The sequence below is a fragment of the Microcaecilia unicolor genome, chromosome 1 (assembly GCF_901765095.1).
Source record: "Microcaecilia unicolor chromosome 1, aMicUni1.1, whole genome shotgun sequence".
Classification (NCBI taxonomy): domain Eukaryota; kingdom Metazoa; phylum Chordata; class Amphibia; order Gymnophiona; family Siphonopidae; genus Microcaecilia; species Microcaecilia unicolor.
In genome coordinates, this window is record NC_044031.1 from 705,352,463 (window position 1) to 705,375,656 (window position 23,194).

Below are 23,194 nucleotides of genomic sequence, written 5' to 3' on the forward strand. Positions count from 1 at the left end.
AGAATTCATAACTGTCTTCTTTCCATAAAATTCCCACTAATAATTTCTCTAATATGGAAACACAGCAAGAAAATGTTCTCAAGCAGGTCTCCACCAATCTCAACTGAGGTTGAAAAGTCTAGGGTTCACGCTCAGACAACTCTCCCAGGTATCTTTGGGAGTTCCCAAGACAAATCTTTAATTTTAAAATTTCCCTGTTCCTCACCAACAGGTTAAATTTTGGCCAGCCAACTTAATGACATGACAAAATTTAGATGCTTCTAAAAGGCCAGATTCAGAGGCATTCTTGGGAGCACAGAATTTAGCAGGACAACTCTGGTCACCTTCCCTAAAATTAACTATTATCTACTAAGGCGGATCCAAAGGAACTCCCTTGGTCAGATTTTCTGTCCAAAGCCTCCCCCACTCCAGAGTTCTGCGCAGCAGTCTGACATTCAGAGAATCCGTCTGCAGACACCAACGGGACAAGAGGGATTTCTGTAAAGGACTCATGTGTGCTCTTGCTCAAGGAACTACCTCTATCTTTGCTGCCATGGATCCTAGGACCTGAAGATAATCTCTCGCACATGGCACCGGTTTGCACAGGAGAGTATGAATCTGATCCTGAAGTTTGACAATTCTGTTCTGTGGAAGAAACAAACACTCGCCCTTGCAGACTATCGATTGAAACTCCGAGATAGTTCACAAAGTGACTCTTGAGAGGGTTTACCACCCAGAAACTGGCCTGCACACTCTCCTGATATGACTTTGCTCTGATCAACCAATCATCTAGATAAGGATGAACTAGAATGCCCTCTTTTCTGAGAGCCGCTGCCACCACCACCATGACCTTCGTGAAGGTATAAGGGAGCCATAGTGAGGCCGAAAGGCAGAACACAAAACTGATAATGCTTGCCCCAAAACTGCAAAGCGAAGAAACCGCTAGTGGAACAGCCGAATCGCGATGTGAAGATAGGCCTCTGTTAAGTCTAGAGCCATTAAAAACTCTCCTGACTGAACGACACTATGACCAAGCGAAGAGTTTCCAAATGAAAACTGGCGACCCTGAGCTTCTGGTTGACCACTTTGAGATCAAAATTCAGTCGGAAGGACACTTCTTTCTTCAGGATTACAAAGTAAATGGAATAGCAACCTGTTCTGATCTCTGAGGGTGCAAACAGACAGACTGCCTGTAATTCGAGAAGTCTCTCTAGGGCAGTGATGGCGAACCTATGGCACGCGTGCCAGAGAGGGCATGCAGAGCCCTCTCTGTTGGCACGCGCGCCGTCGCTGGTCCATCCGCCTGCCCTCCCACCGAGCACCAGGCCGCCCGCTCGCCCTCCCTCCCTCCAAGCACCAGGGCCCCCCTCCTTTGAAATTTAAAAGGCATACATGGTCGGGGTTAAGGCGGCGTCGACAGCGGGAGCGAAAAGTGTGTTGTTTGCTCGGCATGCATTTGGCCTTCCCTTCTGTCTCTCAAGCTCTGGTCCCGCCCTTGCAGAAACAGGAAATGAGGGCGGGACCAGAGCTTGAGAGACAGAAGGGAAGGCCAAAGGCGTGCCGAGCAAACAACACACTTTTCACTGCCACTGCCGACGCCGCCTTAACCCCGACCAGGTATGCCTTTTAAATTTCGGAGGAGGGGGGACCCTGGTGCTCGGAGGGAGGGAGGGAGGGCAGCTTGGTGGGAAGGAGGCATGATGCTGGGTGGGAGTAAGGCCTGGTGCTGGGTGGGTGGGAGGGAGGGAGGGAGGGAGGCCTGATGCTGGGTGGGAGGGAGGCCTGATGCTGAGTGCGAGGGAGGGAGGGAGGCCTGGTGCTTGATGCTGGGTGGGAGGCCTGATGCTGGGTGCTGGGTGGGAGGGAGGGAGGCCTGGTGCTTGGTGGGAGGGATGCCTGCCTGGTGCTAGGAGGGCGGCTGGACATGGGTGGCTGGAGGGGAGGGCAGGGGGAGAGGAGGGCGGCTGGAGGGGAGGGCGGCTGGACATGGGTGGCTGGAGGGGAGAGGAGGGTTGCTGGACATGGATGGAGGGCAAGAAATGAAGAAGAAAGGAGGAAAGTAAAGAAATAAATGGAAAGGAAGCCCTGGAAATGGAGTTAAGAGAATAGATAAACAGCAGCAGAATCAGAGACTAGGACCAATATGGATAGAAAAATCACCAGACAACAAAGGTAGAAAAAAATCATTTTATTTTCATTTTAGTGTTTGGAATATGTCCAATGTGAGAATTTACATCTGCTGTCTTATTTTGCACTGGGTATACTGGAGCTGTAACAGCTTACAGAAATGATTTATAATGAAAAAAAATCATGTTATTTTTTTCTCCTATACTAGTATAATATTTTCAATGATGTCTGTTTATATGCGCCATGGCTGGTGTAAGGGGTGTGGCAATCATAGGGGTGGAGTCATATGTGGTGACCCCGCCCATAATGAGTACCAGCACCTGTTATTCAGGTTAAATTGCCCTGTTGGCACTTTGCGATAAATAATTAGATTTTGGGTCGCTGTTTGGGCACTCGGTCTCTGAAAGGTTCACCATCACTGCTCTAGGGTATTTCTGACCATTCCCACCTTGACACGAGAACGATAGGGAGACTTCAAGAAAGTATCTGGCAGCTGCCACACAAACTCTAAGGTGTACCTGTTGCGAATAACCTTGAGAACCCACTGATCTGAGGTAATCTGAACCCACCTCCAATAAAACAGAGCTAAGCGAGCTCCCATAGGAATTAGAGGATGGGCCCGGAGACCTTCATTGGGAAGGAATGCGCAAGGGATTGAAAGGAAGTACCCACATCTCTGTCTCTCCCAAGACCCCTGAACTCCCTTCCCATGAAGGTGTCGAGGTTAGTGCAGTATTTTATGGCTAAAACTAACTAGGGTCTGCACTAAGAATAATACTGTGGGAGCTTGGGGGGTAGGGACCCGGGTGTAACCCTGCGGGCCTCAGTCTCTCACTGCTAACAGGAACACCGGTGCACATTAGAAAAGAGAAAATGCAAAGACTAAACACTTTTTTTTTTTTAAGAAGAAAGCCAAAGAGCAGCAAGAAAAAAAGGGAATAGACTAAAGGGCCCACCAGCTTCCACCTGCTGGAGACTGATAATACTGAATTTTTCTCTGGCTAGTCAGGGTTCTTATTGGCACTCATGAGAGTCAGAATTCTCAGTCTCCACCTGCTGGAAGGTGTGTGCAACCCATCAGTCACTTTCTGGGCCGGTCTAGAGGGACACTATAGAAGTTTTGCATATTTACGGTTTCAAATTTCCAATTGATATGGATCCTGTGGAGGAAGGAGTGGGGACAATTTAAGTCAAAATGCTTCAATTGCAACACAACTGAACTGGGAAATTTATATATATAAATACACACACATATATACATGCATGAATACCTACTAGCACGTATGCATTTTATATATGAAGAAGTCAGGTATCCCTTGAGGTACACATAAAAAACATGCACTAGAAATAGCAGGGAGTCTCATGGATCGATGGCATAGTACCCGTGCTTCCCAAATCCAATGGATTTTGAGCCAACAGAAGGTCGCACAGGCAAACAGCACATCTGGACTGATCACACGATCACTAGGCACCTGAAAATATAAGCTTGGAATAAGGGGAAATGGCCTTAAATTTTTAACTGATTCGAGGTCAAGCAATTGTAGTGTACTGTGCTTGTAAAATCTAAGCAGCGCAATATAAGGGCTGGCCCACTCGATAGATGCTGCTGTGTGGAAGGCTTGGGTTGGATTCCAGGGTCTTGACTGTAGTTCCTAGGTCAGCTGAGCATACTGCATTCATAGCCCCTGGATGGGGGTTGGGGAAGTCATAGCATTGTTCAACGGCAACATCTACTGGCCAGATTCAAGGCTAACATACTGTGTTCCAGAGGGTGTCACCTTTGTAACCTCTGGTTAAGAGCCCTTACTGTTTGAGCAAACAATTTGTAATACAACAGTCCAAACCCCCATCCTTTTACATGAAAATTTTAAAAACTTACATAAGTTCCACCAAGTAACTTTTTAAGACTGCTTATGGACTTATGACATGAAAAAAATCATCCATTCTCAACTTTTTGGACCAGCTACGTTAGTCACCATTTTCCAAAGATGGTCCTATATAAGAAACTAATTGCTATCGTTGACAATTCCGCCCCGCCCCCCCCCCCTCCATGTTATTTTGTTGGTTTGGGCTGTAACTGGGCTGTAACTGCCGCTTTACGCAGATTATACCAGTGCTTCACTTCCTTCACCTTGCCTCTTGAAATCTTCTGTGTCTATTCCAAGTTTGTTCTGTGCTTTTTAAATTCCATTACCATTTTTGTCTCCATCACCTCCTCCAGAAGAGCATTCCAAGAATCCACCAACCTTTCCCATTCCCAATGGCCTGCTCATTGACCTTTACTTATAAATGTCAAACACGAACAGAATGCATTTTAAACTCAAAGGGAACTTTAATAGGGGCTCACTGTACACATAAAATAACCAAATTATCTACATATCTACAGCTTTGAAAGCAAACACAATCATCAACTTAAATGAGTACTTCATGTAACCATTTTACGATCTTAAAGGTCATATATGCAATGGAAATGTTCAATGGAATAGGAATTAATCAGTAAATTATTTAACTGAGCACACCATAAAGAGACAGAAACAAATAAGATGAAGAGGACTTACAACTACACACTAAAATCTCAAAATATGAACCAGTGGTTCCACAGTTACTCAGAGGCAGTAAAAGACATCCTGTTACTAAAGGATTTCTGACTGAAGTAATGAATTAAAACGAAAAGAAAGTTCACCAGCCCCCTCTCCCACACACACTTTGGGTTCCGTTTCTATGATTCCATTTAGTGGGATCCATTTTTATAGTTCCACATGCCCTCTAATGGTGGAGGGGATGGGGGGATAAACAGGGTTAATAGCATTTTTCTTTTGTTACTGACTGATGTTTATGCTGCTAAGTTACATTTATGCAGTTATCTTTGGTAATGCTGAGTTTGTTTATATAAGTTACTTGTGTTTGTATTGCAGCAATTTTTATTATCAATAAAAATGTTATACTACAAATAAAAGTGAAAAGAAAATATAACTAGAAAATACTGGTCTACAGGAGGTTTACAGTTTTAAGCCTTTACATTTTTGCCTTATGATATTTCTTCATGTGACCAGGGTACATGTGGTGCTAGTGTGGGAGGGGAGATTAGGACAATGTCATTTCTTGGAGATACTTTAAGTATTGCCACACTGGGACAGACCAAAGGTCCATGAAGCACAGCATCCTGTTTCCAACAGTGGCAAATCCAGGTCACAAATACCTGGCAAAATCCCAAAAAAGCTCAATACATTTTATGCTGTTTATCTCAGAAATAAAAAAACCTAAATGGCTTAGATAACTCCTAATGAAGTTAGGCTACTAAAATATACTGGTAGGAGAAGATCAATCAGAGTATTCGCAATCAGCAACCAGGTGGAGTCTCATCTCTTTTGCACGAATATTCACATCACTCCCTTGGTGACTCTTTTACCGTGCATAGGTTTTAATCATCGACTTAAACCACCTCCACCCTGATATTGTGAAATCTTAAACTTAACGTACCCACAATTACAAACTTATGTGAATATATATCAAATGTATCAAATATACTAAAGACACTTAGCTTCTGGAGCGATTAAAACTCCATAATTCAGACTCAGTGTGTAGAGGCCCCGACAGTGCCTGTTTCGCTGTGCTTCTTCTGGGGGAACCCACACAATATTAGCCTGGTAAAATAAATCATAAAATATATACAGTGTCAATCTCATGTTGCCATTGCAAATCCTATACAAATAACTATTGTGGACTTACTGAATCGTGTCTTGACACAGTCCTTAAGTTGTTCACACAAAATGGCGCCTCTGCTCTCTTTCAAATCTGTTTGTTACCGGAAATTGTTATACTCTGTTTCCGTAAGGAAACATGAAGTGTTCACATAAAGCTACCCCATTGCAGCATAGTGTTGAGACCTTTGGCGCTCCTTTAGTCCAACATTGTGTGGCCAAGAGTCACAGTTTTGAAGATCTCAAATGTAAAGTGATTGAATGTGTGGACCCAGCTATTAGAGGGGGAGATTTTAACAGGAAATTGTTGCAGCGCGAGACCTTTTGGATACATCGGTTAAATACGGTGGAACCCGAAGGTCTCAACACTATGCTGCAATGGGGTAGCTTTATGTGAACACTTCATGTTTCCTTACGGAAACAGAGTATAACAATTTCCGGTAACAAACAGATTTGAAAGAGAGCAGAGGCGCCATTTTGTGTGAACAACTTAAGGACTGTGTCAAGACACGATTCAGTAAGTCCACAATAGTTATTTGTATAGGATTTGCAATGGCAACATGAGATTGACACTGTATATATTTTATGATTTATTTTACCAGGCTAATATTGTGTGGGTTCCCCCAGAAGAAGCACAGCGAAACAGGCACTGTCGGGGCCTCTACACACTGAGTCTGAATTAGGGAGTTTTAATCGCTCCAGAAGCTAAGTGTCTTTAGTATATTTGATACATTTGATATATATTCACATAAGTTTGTAATTGTGGGTACGTTAAGTTTAAGATTTCACAATATCAGGGTGGAGGTGGTTTAAGTCGATGATTAAAACCTATGCACGGTAAAAGAGTCACCAAGGGAGTGATGTGAATATTCGTGCAAAAGAGATGAGACTCCACCTGGTTGCTGATTGCGAATACTCTGATTGATCTTCTCCTACCAGTATATTTTAGTATCCCAGAAATAAGCAGTGGATGTTCCCCAAGTCAATTTAACAATGGTCTATGGAATTTTCCTTTAGGAAGCCATCCAGACCTTTTTTTAAACCCCGCTAAGCTAACCATCTTTACCACATTCTCTGGCAACGAATTCCAGAGTTTAATTACCTTCATCTTCTGTATCAGTTTATCCACCTGTCTATCCATGCCACTAAATGCTTGTAGGTTCCAGTTTCAAATACGGGGATGGGGGTGAAAAACCTTACTGAAATATAGTCTCAGACCACATTTATTTTTTTCCCACTTTATAACCACCTGCAGGAGTGGGGTAGCCATTACTACAAACTGTATTAATTATTTATAACAAGAACATTGGGTTACTAAGCTTCCAAAACCGAATAAGAAAACTACCAAAAACAAATCACATAATAAAAATACCAATATGACAAAAGCACAGCACAAAAGAAATTGTGCGTCTGTCATAATAATAGCATCAAATATCTAGGACACACACTTGCAGATAGAATTAAAACATTAGCTTACAATATATAAATTAAAGAGTAAAAGGACTTCAATTAATTAGAAAGCAATCTCTTCTTTTCCAAACTGGATAAAAAGTAGAACTGCAGTGTGACTGAGGGAGCGAGGGGGAGGGAGAACTTGGGGGAGAGAGAACATGGGGAAGGGGGGGAGAGAACATGGGGAAGGGGGGAGAGAGAACATGGGGAAGGGGGTGAAAGAACCTTGGGGAAGGAAAGAAGAGGAGAGAGAGAGAGAGAACCTGGGGGAGGGAGAGAACCTGGGTGGAGGGGGAAGAGAGAGAGACAGAGAACCTGGAGGGAGGGGGAGTGAGAGAGAGAGAACACTGGGAGAGGAGGAGAGAGAGGCGGGGAGAGAGAACCTGGGTGGAGGGATGGAGGAGGGAGAAAGAACCTGAGTGGAGGGGGAGGAAAGTAATGGGAGGGAGAGAGAGAGAGAACCTGGGAGGGGGAGGGGGAGAGAGAAAACCTGAGCTGCTGCCACCACTCCCACATGCTTTGTTTGTACGGGGGTAGGGGGCGGCTGTGGTGGCACAGTAGCAGCAGCAGTTCAGGGACACTGCCGCTGGCTGCAGAGCTTGGAAAGTTCTGGCCACCAGACCAGAGGTCTTCAATTGGTGGGGCTTGAGGATCTCTGCTAGCCACAGCAAGGGGCTAATTTTGGAGGTGGGGCTGAGCCGAAAGTGGAGGGGCCCAGGCACCCCCTCTTTCAGCATAATGGTTAGTGAAGTGGCCCAAAAACTTGGGGAACTTTTGGCTTCAACTCCTACTACAGATCCTTGTGACTTTGGACAAGTCCCTTAATTAACCCTTCATTGCCCCAGGTACAAAATAAGTACCTGTATATAATATACAACCACAGAGAAGCAATATATTAAGCCCCATCCCCTTTCCCTTTATGCTCGATTTGCAAATGGGGGGGGGGGGGCTGACTGTGGTGGAACAGCAGTGGCAGCAGCTCAGGGGCACTGCTGCCAGCAGCAGTGCTTGGAAAGTTCTGGCCTCCAGACCGGAGGTCTTCAGCTGATGGGGCTTGAGGATCTCTACCAGCCACAGCAAGGGAGATGACTCATTTTAGAAAGGGGGCTGAGACCAAAGTGTTACCTTTCCTCCTCCCGTGGCATCTGTTATGTAAGAACCTAACAAGTCTGTTTCTATGGTCTGTGTGTTAGTAAGGGGACAATTCTATAAGTAGCACCTCCTTTTAAGTGTTCCAGTATCACATGGTGAGCGCTAACAGCATTCCAATATAGTATACTAGCATAACCCAACATTGGCACACCAAAAATGCAGGCACTTGCAGTTACACCAGCTATACAGTAGACCAGGCCAAACTGCAGGCTAAATGCAGCAAAGGTGCACCTAGTTTACAGTATTCTCTACACTCACCTGCAAAAGTACTGGTATATTGTACGTTTACATGTGCAAGGGGTGCATAAATGTGAGCGCGTGGTTACAGAATTGCCCTTTATGTGCTACAGTAATTCACTAATCCCAGCTGGCAAACTGGAATAGGAGGAGATGAATCAACACAGTGCATTTTTCTGAGATCTTCTGCAATATTTTGCTTTAATCTACATATCTTCTAGGGCTAGGGACAGAAGTGTGTTCTTTGAACAATCTGCAATTTTTAAAAAAAACTACTAATCAGCCTGCCCAAACTATCAAACTGTTTCTTCAATCTAATGAGCTTATTCCCATATCCTGCTCTTCTAACAGGGAAGAAAATACACTTATTTTGAAGATACTCAGGTTACCTCCTTCCTAAATTTACCTAGCCCAAACACTGCATGCATGTTCTTAGCCAGTAACCATGCAGATCACTCCCTTAGGAGCCCTGAATGCATGAGCATCCAAAATATGGCCACTGTGTGTCCCTCTCAGCAATGACTAGGATTCAATAACTGGGGGCTGTGAACAATGACCGCAGTGCAGCCTCTCTAGCTGAACCAGGGAGTGGAAAACCAGAAAGGTACCATGCCAGTCCAGCTGTTCAATTCTTTTATTAAGATTATGCATCCGTGTTTCTTGTTGCTTATGCTATGCTGGCTTCACATTCTACATCGATAAGGCCTTCTGAGTGGAGTAGCCTAGCGCACTGGTTCCCGAACCTGGTCCTGGAGGCACCCCAGCCAGTCAGGTTTCCAGGATACCCACAATGAATATTCATGAGAGAGATCTGCATGCACTGCCTCCACTGCATGCAAATCTTTCTCATGAATAGTCAATGTGGATATCCTGAAAACCTGACTGGCTGCGGTGCCTCTAGAACCAGGTTTGGGAACCACTGGCCTAGTGGTTAGTGCAGCAGCCTGAGAGCCAGGTTTGATTCCCACTGCAGCTCCATTGCTCTAGGTACAAAATAAGTACCAGCATATATAATGCAAACTGCTTTGATTGCAACCACAGAAAAGCAGTATATCAAATCCCAAATCCCACCCCCCTTGAAATGTGCCATTTTTCTGCAATAATCTATGGTTTGTTGATAGCAGATATGTTTTAAGTAGCCTTTTGATGGTTTTGTACATCATAAAAGGGGGTTTTACTAAGTATTGTAGGAAGAAGAAGAAGAAACCTAAGACTGTGAGCTTGCAGAACATCCTATTAATGCACTATAGAATTACTGAATATGAATGAGGAGATGCTTCTATAGTACTGGTTTGCTTGTTGAAAGCTCATTTAACTAATAAGGGGCTACTAATCGATGATATTATTATGAATAGTGGATTCAATATTCTATGCATGGGTATTAGAAGGGGATACAGTGAGCTTAACTCAATGTTGCCTGTCTGGGTTTCCAGCAATGTGTTTAGGGAATAGAACAGTGGAAGCAATTATCTTTACAAAGTCTTTGTGGCTGATTTTAGATGAGTGGTAGAGTACAAGGAAGGGATTACCTATTACTATGTTCTAAAAGTATGAGATTTTTCAATATAATTTTGTTTTACAATCCCCAAAGTGTAATAGTGTACAAGTCTTTATAGAGTTTATAGCACAAATCTGTGTCACAAGTGTGATGAAGTAAAGGACATATCATCTTCTAGTGACAAAGTGAATGGTTCCTGGGGAGTCTAGAGAATTTCACGGAAGTCATACGGACAAATATGAAAATTATTGGGTCAGATAAAGTCAATTACTTGTTTGACTCTTTCACATCACAATATGTAAAGACAAACTTACTACGGGGCTCATTTTCAAAGCACTTAGATTTACAAACTTCTATAGGTTATGTAACTTTGTAAGTCTAACTGCTTTGAAAATATGCCTCCATGTCCCTAGATGTTATCTATAATCAATCTGTCATTACATTTTACCAACAAAAGACAGGAGAATGGGAGACCACCACAAATGCTCAAAAAGCAAACAAATCTCCCAATATAATGCAAAGAAAGAGTCCAAAGTTATTCAGTGCTTTTCCACACTCTTGTAGAGGAGTGTGGTAGCCGTGTTAGTCCACTCTTAAGGTTATCAATAGAAATCAAACAAAATAAAACATTCAAGCATTACTATGACAGTCTGACAGGGTGGGAGGATGGGGATGGGTAGGAGGTATGCATGGGGACATCAAAGCATATCATTGATATTCTAACAGGATGGGTGTGGATAGGTGAGGGGTGGGGTGGGGTGATCAACAGAGACATACAGCTTCCTAGCCCATAATAAACCATAAAGCTGTATGTCTCTGTTGATCACCCCACCCCATAGTAATGCTTGAATGTTTTCACTTATATACACTGTCAGCTAGCACATTTGCTTATTTCCGATCTGACGAAGAAGGGCAACCTTCGAAAGCTAATCAAGAAATGTATTAAGTTATGTCCAATAAAAAAGGTATCATCTTATTTTCTTTTCCATGTTTTATTTTGTTTGATTTCTATTGATAACCACACTCTTGTAGAAACCGTGAACATAACATAGAAACATAGAAACATGACGGCAGATAAAGGCCATATGACCCATATGACCCATCCAGTCTGCCCATCCTCTGTAACCCCTACTTCTACCTGTTCCTAAGTGATCCCACATACTTATCCCATGCCTTTTTAAATTCTGGAACAGTCCTAGACTCCACCACCTCCACTGGGAGGCCATTCCACATCTCCATCACCCTTTCTGTGAAACAGTACTTCCTTAGGTTACTCCTAAGCCTATTCCTTCTTAACTTTGCAATATGCCCCCTCATTCCAGAGCTCTCCTTCATTTGAAAAAGGCTCTCTTCCTGTAGATAAATGCCCTTGAGATATTTAAACATTTCTATCATGTCTCGTCTCTCCCTCCTCTCTTGCAGCGTATACATGTTGAGGAACAATGTACAATAAGAGGATAGGTACTGTGTTGACTTGTATTGACTTTAATAAAAATAATTTAAAAAAAATAAGCCTGTCCCTATAATTTTTGCATTCAAGACCGCTTACTAATTTTGTATCCACCCTCTGGATCGACTCCATCCTGTTTATATCTTTCCGTAGGTGCAGTCTCCAGAACTGCACGCAGTACTCCAAATGGGGCCTCACTAGAGACTTATACAACTGCACTATCACCTCCTTTTTCCTGCTGGTCATGCCTCTCTTTATGCACCCAAGCATCCTTCTGGCTTTGACCATCACTTTTTCTACCTGTTTAAAAGCTTTAAGGTCATCAGACACAATCACCCCCAAGTCCCGTTCTTCCTTCGTACACTGAAGAACTTCACCCCCTATACTGTTCCCTCGGATTTTTGCAACCCAAGTGCATGACCCTGCATTTTTTGGGATTAAACCTTAGTTGCCAAATATCGGTCCATTCCTCCAGCTTTGCTAGGTCCTTCCTCATATCATTCACACCCTCCAGGGTGTCCACCCTGTTGCAGAGTTTAGTATCATCTGCAAAGAGACAAACCTTACCAGACAGCCCTTCCGCAATATCACTCACAAAGACGTTAAAAAAAGCCAGCCCTAGGATCGATCCCTGCGGTACTCCACTGACGACATCTTTTTCTTCAGAGCAAGCTCAATTTACCACTACCCACTGTCACCTACCATTCAACCAATTTTTTACCCAATCAGTTACTCTAGGTCCCATACCGAGGGCACTCAATTTATTTATCAGTCGCCTGTGCGGAAACGTGTCAAAGGCTTTGCTGAAATCCAAGTATACCACATCAAGCGCCCCTCCCACATCCAACTGTTTGGTCACCCAGTCGAAGAAGACAGTCAGATTTGTCTCACACGACCTGCCACTAGTGAAGCCATACTGCCTCGGGTCCCGCATTCCATTTAGTTAAAGAAATCTCACAATCCTCCTCTTTAGAAGCGTTTCCATTAGCTTACTCACCACCTAGGTCAGACTGACAGATCTGTAATTCCCAAACTCCTCCTTACTTCCACTCTTGTGCAAAGAAACCACATCCGTCTTCTACAGTCCAACGGGACCACTCCAGTTTCTAAGGAAGCATCGAAGAGGTCCGTCAGCGGAGCCGACAGAATTTCTCCGAGTTCCTTAAGCAGCCTCGGGTGTATACCATCAGGCCCCATCGCTCTGTCTACTTTTAGCTTGGCAAGCTGAACACAGTCCTCCGTAAACAGATCTTGGTCTACCATACACCAATCCCCTTTACCCTTTGTTTTCTGCAGCCCTACCCACGGTCGTTCATTCGTGAACACAGAGCTAAAATAATTGTTAAGCAGCTCAGCTTTATCCTTATCATCTTCCACATATTTCTCTCCCTCAACTTTGAGCCTCACAATGCTATTATGGCACTTCCTCTTGTCACTTACATATCTAAAAAAGGTCTTATCCCCCAATTTTACCGTAATTAGCTATCTTTTCCTCCATTTGCCGCTTCGCTTTATTATTTATTACATTTGTACCCCGCACTTTCCCTTTTCTAGCTTCTCTTCACTTATTTAGGTATTCTCTCTTGTCTTCATCTTTCTGAGTCATCTTATAACGTGCAAAGGCTAGCCTCCTTACCCTTATCTTTTCAGCTACTACATTCGAGTACCAGAGAGGCTTTCTTTTCCTCTTACTTTTATGTAATTTTCTAACATAAAGGTTAGTTGCCTTTAATATACAGTGGTGGAAATAAGTATTTGATCCCTTGCTGATTTTGTAAGTTTGCCCACTGACAAAGACATGAGCAGCCCATAATTGAAGGGTAGGTTATTGGTAACAGTGAGAGATAGCACATCACAAATTAAATCCGGAAAATCACATTGTGGAAAGTATATGAATTTATTTGCATTCTGCAGAGGGAAATAAGTATTTATTCCCTCTGGCAAACAAGACCTAATACTTGGTGGCAAAACCCTTGTTGGCAAGCACAGCGGTCAGACGTCTTCTGTAGTTGATGATGAGGTTTGCACACATGTCAGGAGGAATTTTGGTCCACTCCTCTTTGCAGATCATCTCTAAATCATTAAGAGTTCTGGGCTGTCGCTTGGCAACTCGCAGCTTCAGCTCCCTCCATAAGTTTTCAATGGGATTAAGGTCTGGTGACTGGCTAGGCCACTCCATGACCCTAATGTGCTTCTTCCTGAGCCACTCCTTTGTTGCCTTGGCTGTATGTTTTGGGTCATTGTCGTGCTGGAAGACCCAGCCACGCCCCATTTTTAAGGCCCTGGCGGAGGGAAGGAGGTTGTCACTCAGAATTGTACGGTACATGGCCCCATCCATTCTCCCATTGATGCGGTGAAGTAGTCCTGTGCCCTTAGCAGAGAAACACCCCCAAAACATAACATTTCCACCTCCATGCTTGACAGTGGGGACGGTGTTCTTTGGGTCATAGGCAGCATTTCTCTTCCTCCAAACACGGCGAGTTGAGTTCATGCCAAAGAGCTCAATTTTTGTCTCATCTGACCACAGCACCTTCTCCCAATCACTCTCGGCATCATCCAGGTGTTCACTGGCAAACTTCAGACGGGCCGTCACATGTGCCTTCCGGAGCAGGGGGACCTTGCGGGCACTGCAGGATTGCAATCCGTTATGTCGTAATGTGTTACCAATGGTTTTCGTGGTGACAGTGGTCCCAGCTGCCTTGAGATCATTGACAAGTTCCCCCCTTGTAGTTGTAGGCTGATTTCTAACCTTCCTCATGATCAAGGATACCCCACGAGGTGAGATTTTGCGTGGAGCCCCAGATCTTTGTCGATTGACAGTCATTTTGTACTTCTTCCATTTTCTTACTATGGAACCAACAGTTGTCTCCTTCTCGCCCAGCGTCTTACTGATGGTTTTATAGCCCATTCCAGCCTTGTGCAGGTGTATGATCTTGTCCCTGACATCCTTAGACAGCTCCTTGCTCTTGGCCATTTTGTAGAGGTTAGAGTCTGACTGATTCACTGAGTCTGTGGACAGGTGTCTTTCATACAGGTGACCATTGCCAACAGCTGTCTGTCATGCAGGTAACGAGTTGATTTGGAGCATCTACCTGGTCTGTAGGGGCCAGATCTCTTACTGGTTGGTGGGGGATCAAATACTTATTTCCCTCTGCAGAATGCAAATAAATTCATATACTTTCCACAATGTGATTTTCCGGATTTAATTTGTGATGTGCTATCTCTCACTGTTACCAATAACCTACCCTTCAATTATGGGCTGCTCATGTCTTTGTCAGTGGGCAAACTTACAAAATCAGCAAGGGATCAAATACTTATTTCCACCACTGTAGCTACTTTCAGTCTTGTCCATTGCTGTTCTACATCCTTCAGCTGTTTCCATCCCGCTGTTCCAAGAGAAATTTCCCCATCTCGGCAAAGTTAGTTCCTTTGAAATCCAGTACCTTCAATCTCGAATGAGCCCTCTCTTCTGTTTTAATATTGAACCATACCATACAATGATCACTAGCTGCCAAATGGTCTGCCACCTTGACGTCAGAAACGTACTCTCCAGTCTAAGCACCAGGTCCAGAACAGCTCCATCCCGCGTCGGTTCCATTACCCACTGCTGGAACAAGTCTTCCTGTAGGGACTCTAAGATCTCTTTGCTTCTAGACGACCCCGCAGCCGGGACACCCCAATCAACATCCAGCATATTGAAGTCACCTATCAGTAGTACTTCCCCTTTCCTAGCTATCTTGCGGATGTCTTCAATTAAGTCCCTGTCCATTTCCTCCGACTTTTTAGGTATTCCATCCTGAAGGGTTGCTTTGAGCTAAAAGCATCTAACTGATTGCTCTGGTAAACTCTGAGGGGCATAATTGAACGAAAACATCTATCTCCATGGGCATTTATCTCCGAGAACGGGTCCGTGAAGGGGCGGACCGAACCGTATTTTCGAAAAAAATAGACGTCCATGTTTAATTCGACAATTTGTGAGCTGGGCGTTTTTGTTTTTCAGTGATAATGGAAAATGAAAGCGCCCAGCTCAAAAACGAATAAATCCAAGGCATTTGTTCGTGGGAGGGGCCAGGATTCGTAGTGCACTGGTCCCCCTCACATGCCAGGACACCAACCGGGCACCCTAGGGGGCACTTTTACAAAAACAAAAAAAAGGTAAAAGAGCTCCCAGGTGCATAGCACCCTTCCTTTGTGTGTTGAGCCCCCCAAATCCCCCTCAAAACCCACTGCCCACAAGTCTACACCATTACTATAGCCCTAAGGGGTGAAGGGGGGCACCTACATGTGGGTACAGTGGGTTTGGGGGGGTTGGACGACTAAGCATTAAGCAGCACAATTGTAACAGGTAGGGGGGGATGGGCCAGGGTCCACCTGCCTGAAGTCCACTGCACTCCCTAACAACTGCTCCAGGGACCTGCATACTGTTGCCAGGGAGGTGGGTATGACATTTGAGGGTGAAAATAAAAAGTTGTGAAACATCATTTTTTGTGGTGGGAGGGGGTTAGTGACCACTGGGAGAGTCAGGGGAGGTCATCCCTGATTCCCTCCGGTGGTAATCTGGTCATTTAGGGCACTTTTTGGGGTCTTATTCGTGAAAAAACAGGGTCCAGGAAAAGTGCCCTAAATTCTAGCTACAAACGCATACTTTTTTTCAATTATCGGCGAAAGGCGCCCATCTCTGTTCGAGTGATAACCACGCCCCAGTCCCGCCTTCACCATGCCTCCGACACGCCCCCGTCAACTTTGTACGCTTCCGCGATGGAGTGCAGTTGAAAACGTCCAAGTTCGGCTTTCAATTATACCGCGTTATACGTTTTTGGGAGATAAACGCCTATCTCCCGATTTAGGTCGCAATATAGGCGTTATTGTCTTTCGATTATAAGCTGGTCTGCGTTTAAAGGATACACAGGTAACACTGATAAACACCTGTAGCACACAACATAAAGACAAGCTAATAATATATTTAATATTTAGTGCATGCAGATTATAAAGAAGCCACTGTATCATTTTTAAACCAAAAACATTTATTCAACTTAAAATCTGTCCTACTAAACCAGAGTTGGGCAATCTTTATACAAACAAGACTTCAAGTATGTCAGTACTATCCCTAGTGGGCTGCAACATTACATAATGCCAGAACTGGAAATGTACCAAGCTCCATAGACCTGTGATAAATAAATAAATAAAAATGTAACTAAAAATGATGAGAACAAACTGCTAGAGTGGCTATTCTAAAAATAGTTCCAAAATAAAGTATTTAAAAATCGCCAAAACACTAGTTAATGACATTTTCTGAGTATACTTCCCATGTTCTTGCGAGCTGCAAAAAATTAAATGGTGGGCCACATTTGGCCTATGGGCTGCAGCCAGGGTGACTCAATAAATCCAGGCTCAATACTATATAAAATTTTCATGGACTAACAACAAACAAGAGAAGACCAGCACTATAAGGAGTGGAGGAGTAGCCTAGTGGTTAGTGCAGCGGACTCTGATCCTGGAGAACTGGGTTCAATTCACACTGCAGCTCCTTGTGACTCTGGGCAAGTCACTTAACCCTCCATTGTCCCAGGTACAAATAAGTACCTGTATATAATATGTAAACCGCTTTGAATGTAGTTGGAAAACCCACAGAAAGACAGTATATAAGTGCCATTCCCTTTCCCCTCCTTCCACTTAGTGTAACTGCTGAAGTTAGGTATATCTTTCTGAAGCAAACTGATTCAATATTCCATTTCAAGCTCAACCATTCTTAGATTTTCAGTCCTGGATCCACCTCATAAACAACCGAATTGCTGTAATTCATCTTTAAATGTCAGACCACCCTCAACTGGAAAAACCTTTGTGATTCCCACAATCAATTTCATATTTGCTAACCAAAATGTCTAATTTAGAATTGAAGCTGGCTATGTTGAGTCATAAAGTTGTAGAAACATGCGAACTTCAATATAAAGTTTAACTTTGGGGTCCTCTAATATTAGGGTGTCATTGCACATGACCTGGAATAAAAAAAAGTCATTTTAGCAGAAAGCAGATTTATAATATTGCCTGTGTGGTATTTAAAAAAACCTATTTACAAAGAAAAGGTGAGACGGGTTTGGTAATAGTTAAAAAAAATAAAAAAAAAAAGCTTACTTATTTAAATCTGATCATGAAACTATCTTTGCATCCTTAAGGTAATTTTTTTTAATTTTTTTTATTTATAACCATTTAAATTTTTACAAGCGATAAAACAACTTGCCGGAAATACAGAGAAAGTAATATATAGGGATTATTTCAGTCAGGTAATTCTATTCTCTTCCTTAGACCACTAAATAGGGAGAGTGAAGCAAGATAAGATCAATTAAACAATAAACAGAAAAAAAATGGTATTAACCTGATTATCCCCAGATATTACTCGTCTAATTCATTATTCCACATTGATCATCTGGTTGGCTTCTTCAAGGCCAATACGGTGTATAGTCAAATCTTTTTATTGAAAACATACTTATTGTCCAATATTAGTTAGAAATAATACATCTGATTACATTCTTTCTCTTTTAAAAACCAGACGTTATTTAACAATACATATACTTAAGTCTCTAATCCTTACGGTAATTTTAATCTGCATACCGTACTTTAAGAACAACAAAGAAATTGAGGATAAAAGTCCTCTCTGAAATAGTTTGAGATGGTCCAATAAGAAAGTCCTACTTGCAACCAGTTTAGTGCATATTGTGAAACAGAATTTCCGCAAGCCTCATTTGATACATTTCTAGAGCACAGTGCTTCAGCCAACATATTAGTGTAGCTTTAGGAGGTTTGTTCTCAATTAATTAAAAAATTTTTCTTGAGTTTGTCTCCAATTTTCAAATGACTCCTATTCCCAATTGTTCACCAAACTTACCCTTGATGTTTCATATGAGGGACTCAGTTCACCACTTGTTCCCCAAGAGGTAGCACCTGGTCGTTCATCCATACCTAACAATGAAAAAAATCCATCAAGTTTTAATAATACATAAATATATCAATAGAGACAGTCTGCCATCTTGTAAATTTATTTTAAAGCTGTACACCCTTAAGTGATTGGATTTTAGCTTGTATCCCAGTGGTGCAATTGCAGATGTCAATCCATATTTTTCTCTAAAGGTGCACAACAGAGGCTAATAAGGTACCTGAAATACTGCTGAAATAATTATCATGACATACAGTGTGATGTGTTTTCTAAAACAGTTCAGATTTATGAATGAATTATTACAGCAAAGTTTGGAATGTGCCAATACCCAATTAATCTCATTATAGGAAAGGAATTTAGAAAGAGAATTAATTAATCAACTTAAAACTCTGCTGTGGTCAACTCATCAACTATAATCAGCTGGAAAAGACAGGTCTCCATCCCCAAACCTACCCTCCTCAACAAACATATGTTTCTAGTTACAAGTAGAAATCATCATAGGTCTAGCTAAGTAGAAAGGACCCAATACATACCTATAGGAGATCATTTTAGAAACGCCTACACGTGGAAATAGTGGCATTTGCACAAGTAAATTGAATATTCATGCCACTATTTCCACGTCTAGATAGTGAGAATGCAGAGATTTCAAGTAGGTGTGGTTTGGGTGTGCCAAAATGTAGTCACATACTTCCCATGGAAACATATGTATATCTTAAGAAGTTATGTTTTGAGGCACATACAAGTAAGTGCTGGCTACCTGGACTCGGGGTTTCCACTAGTGATTCAGTAGCACAAATTTAAATGGTGTCTACCAACACCTCAAAAACTGAGAAAAAGAGTTTTTTCACTCCTCTCCTTAATTTGTTCTTTTTATACATGCAGGTTTTTAAAATCCACCACATATTTCTGTAAACACCATCAAGTACATGTGTATGTTGCAAAATCAGCACATACATGTTTTAAGCTCCCGGACATGCCATTCTTTCAGCACATGTAGATTTATCAAAATCAAAGTTCCCACTCACTCTAACATGCCGGCATATCCAGGTTTATAGATATTTTACAAAAAGCTCTGGAGAGCATTCAGACAGTTATTTTACAAAAGGTTCAGGAGAGCATTTTGTAAAATATGTGGCTGCCTCTAGAAAAACATGACTAAACTCGTTAGAAACAAAAAAAAATGAGGTTTTAATGAATTCTATTAGATCAAACTCCATTCTTTTAAAGAGGAAAAAGTAATTTTAAAAATGTATGGAAATTGAGACATGCGACTAACGAGCTTGCAGGTGAACAACACCAGTGAGGTATTTAAACATCTCTATCATATCCCCTCTCTCCCGCCTCTCTTCCAGCGTATACATGAGCCTGTCCCTATATGTTTTATGACCGAGACCGATGACCAATTTTGTAAATGACCTCATTAACACAAGCTTAACTACATTTATTCATTTATTTATTTATTTATGGCATTTATATCCCACATTATTCCCACCCATGGACAGGCTCAATGTGGCGTACAATAGACTATTAAATAACAATATTACAAAATACAGTAATTAGAGGCGTAATAGGGAAAGAGGAACAGCAGGAGGGAGCAGGAGAGAGGGGAAGGTGACAAGTTGTCGCTGTGGCAGCCGAGGTTCAGATGGATGAGGCACCAGGAGGGCTCACGGCATATGCTCTACCGAAAAGGAGCATGCTACTTGCGTTGTTCACCTGAACGCTCATTAGTTCCCACACTGCAGGCCTCTGAATATTTGGCGCTAGTACGGCGCTAATGGACTTTAGCGCCCTCATTTATTTTTGAGCATCAGGGTCTTAGAACCCAACATGGCAAAAAATAGCACCAGCAGCAGGAATTGGTGATGGAGACAAAAATGGCACAGCAGCAGGAATAGGAGTACAAGTTACCTCACTCTGCTCCTCTAGTATCCCACTTGCTTTAATAGGTTGGACCTATTCTTCCCAGCGCTACAAAGGGCCCAGTAATACCTGTCCAACACTTCCACTAAGAGAAGAGGCCATCACCAGAGGCAAGCTCTCAGGATGAAGTAACAAACTCTCCCTTCCAGAAGGCAAATAGTATGGGAAGCTCCGTCATAAACAGCCCTGAAGAAACAGGCCATGTCATCCATCCACGCCTGGACAAGGACTGAGATAGCCGATTATCACAACATTGTGGGGGCGGCAGCTTAACACAATCTCCTCAGTTTTTCAGCCTCCCCTGACAAACCAAATACCTCCAACACCCGGGCCACACTGAAGATGCTGAGACATCAAGCCTGACACCAGCGGCAACTTAGGTGTAATCTTGTTATTCCTCTTCGTTCCCATTCTAATCAGACCTCAAGAGTACAGCTCAATAGCCCAGAGTATTCACATGTCCCACAATAGGTAAACTCCTTCTCCAGCATTCCCAAATCAGTTATTTTAGTTAGCAGATTCAGGCAGATCACAAAGAAAATGATTAATATGATGTGGATCCTGAAGCGAATTAAATCCTATCTTCCATTGAACACTTTCCGGAACCTGGTTCAATCCACAGTCATCACTCAGGTTGATTATTGCAACAGTGTTTTCCTTGGATGTAAATCCCAAGTCCTGAAAAGCTCCAGACTGCCCAGAACATGGCAGCCAGACTTATATTTGGAAAGTCAAGATTTGAAAGCACCTCACCCCTTCGAGAAAGGCTTCACTGGCTCCCCATCAAAGAGAGAATATACTTCAAGGTCCATACAATGATCCATAAGATCATATCAGGAGAATCCCCCAGTTATATGAACAAGCTGATTGACCTCCCAATTAGAAATAGAACAATGTCATCGCGAACATACCTCAATCTACACCTCCCAAACTGCAAAGGTGTCAAGTACAAAACATACTATGCATCCAGTTTCTCCTTTCTGGGTAGTCAACTTTGGAATGTCCTCCCAAGACCCATCCGAGCTATTAATAACTATTTACCTTTCAGGAAAATGTTAAAGTCCCATTTTTTCAAGCAAGTTTACCCTAATGGACCAGCTTAATTCCACCAGATCACCTATGATACTCCTGCTAAGACGTCGACGCTTACTCTGACCCCAATGTTATACTCAATCCCTCATCTTCTTCCCTCCATCCTTTACCATTTCCCTCCCATTCTCCTTCCCTTTCACCTATCATATCCTTGTCTACCTTCCCTATTCTAGTTCATTACGTTCTTTTCACATGTCCTTTGTAATGCCTATCATAATGTAAGTAGTTATGATCATCACAATTTATAATACTGTTCCTACATTTCCTTGTTTTTACTGTATTCTTTACCATGTAAGATGCTTTCTTTTACTATGTAACCCGCACTGGACCTGCTGTATGTGGGAAAGAGCGGGGTACACATGTAATAAATAAATAAACTACTTTCCCCGTAGCAGAATTTTGAATGGATGACAGCCCCTGGCCTCTTGAAATAGGTCCTGACAGGTGAATGGTGGGGTAGGGGAAGGAGGGGTGAGTTCAGGTAGACGGGCGGGGTGGGATGGAGGAAGTTTTGGGATTTCTAGGGTCCAACTGGCATTTATATTTGCTATTTTGAGGACCACGGGATATAGGGTTTCAAAAGATATAAAAGTGTTATGTTACTTTATGTATGACTGTTGTGGTACTCAATAAAAAATATACAAAAAAAATTGTTAAATTGTATAATGGCATGTTTTTTTATTTTGATATCATATCCTTTGTTTCTAACAATTACCTGCAAAATACAAATTGTTAAAATGACATATACACATGTGTGCACATACACTTGTAAATACAAAAATTCTGCCTAAGCAGTTTCTGTAAATATATACATGCATAGAATATCTTCAGTTTCAGTGGAGCTTAGGCAGAGGTACAAAGTACATGCATAGTTTAGAAAATATATGTTATATATATATATTTTTTTACACCTCTTATTGAGCAGCTATAAATGTACACAGTTGTATTCATCTATGACTGTTGCAGATTTTGCAAAGATATTTTATAAAGACAAAGACATCTATTCTACCTTTTCAAAACAGCCCTAAAGCAGGCGCCTACTTTGACTTCCACCTAGATAGTCGCTTATAAATTTACCCTCCTACTGTACATTGTACAAGTAACACACTATTATTATTTTAGGAGTGCTGTAGACACAGAATATACAGTCAATATGCAACAGTGACACCTAGGGGCCTGATTTATAGCCCATGACTACAGGGTTCTGGTCAAGGATTGCTGCTATGACAGCTGGGCTAAATGAGCTGGGAGCACAGGAACCAACTTTTCAGAATGATTAGGGTTACTAAATCCATCTCAAATTACCCCTCCTTGCACAAAGTAAAGACTGCTCAAGCACCCACCGAGCTGGCCCCTGTGGCTGAGAAGTGCAAAACAGGGGGAATAAATCCCCATCTGGTTGCAAATGAAGGCTTATGATGCCAGATCCCAGCATTGGTTTCAACTGAGAGAGAACTTTCAGACTCCAATCTCCCTCCTCTACAAAGATAAAGTAACAATGTTTATTATTCACTTAATGCAATTGAACACAGTACTATACAAACTGACAGTTATAATGTCCCTGACCAGTGGTATAACTAGATTTAGCTGTGCCCGCTGCTCTGCTTGCCTGTAACCAATCCACATTCCCCTCCCTTCATACTGTTTCTACT

At 42.5% G+C, this 23,194-nt stretch overlaps 1 protein-coding gene across 8 annotated transcripts in view; it reads right to left on the bottom strand.

The window, feature by feature from the left end:
• TCF12 (transcription factor 12) overlaps positions 1-23,194 on the bottom strand; it is a 762,188-nt gene that overhangs the window by 523,815 nt on the left and 215,179 nt on the right. For all 8 annotated transcript variants that reach the window (XM_030189018.1, XM_030188990.1, XM_030189004.1 and 5 more), the window contains one exon: positions 18,480-18,553. In XM_030189018.1, the coding sequence (XP_030044878.1) occupies positions 18,480-18,553 (74 nt within the window). The remainder of the gene's footprint in view (positions 1-18,479; positions 18,554-23,194) is intronic.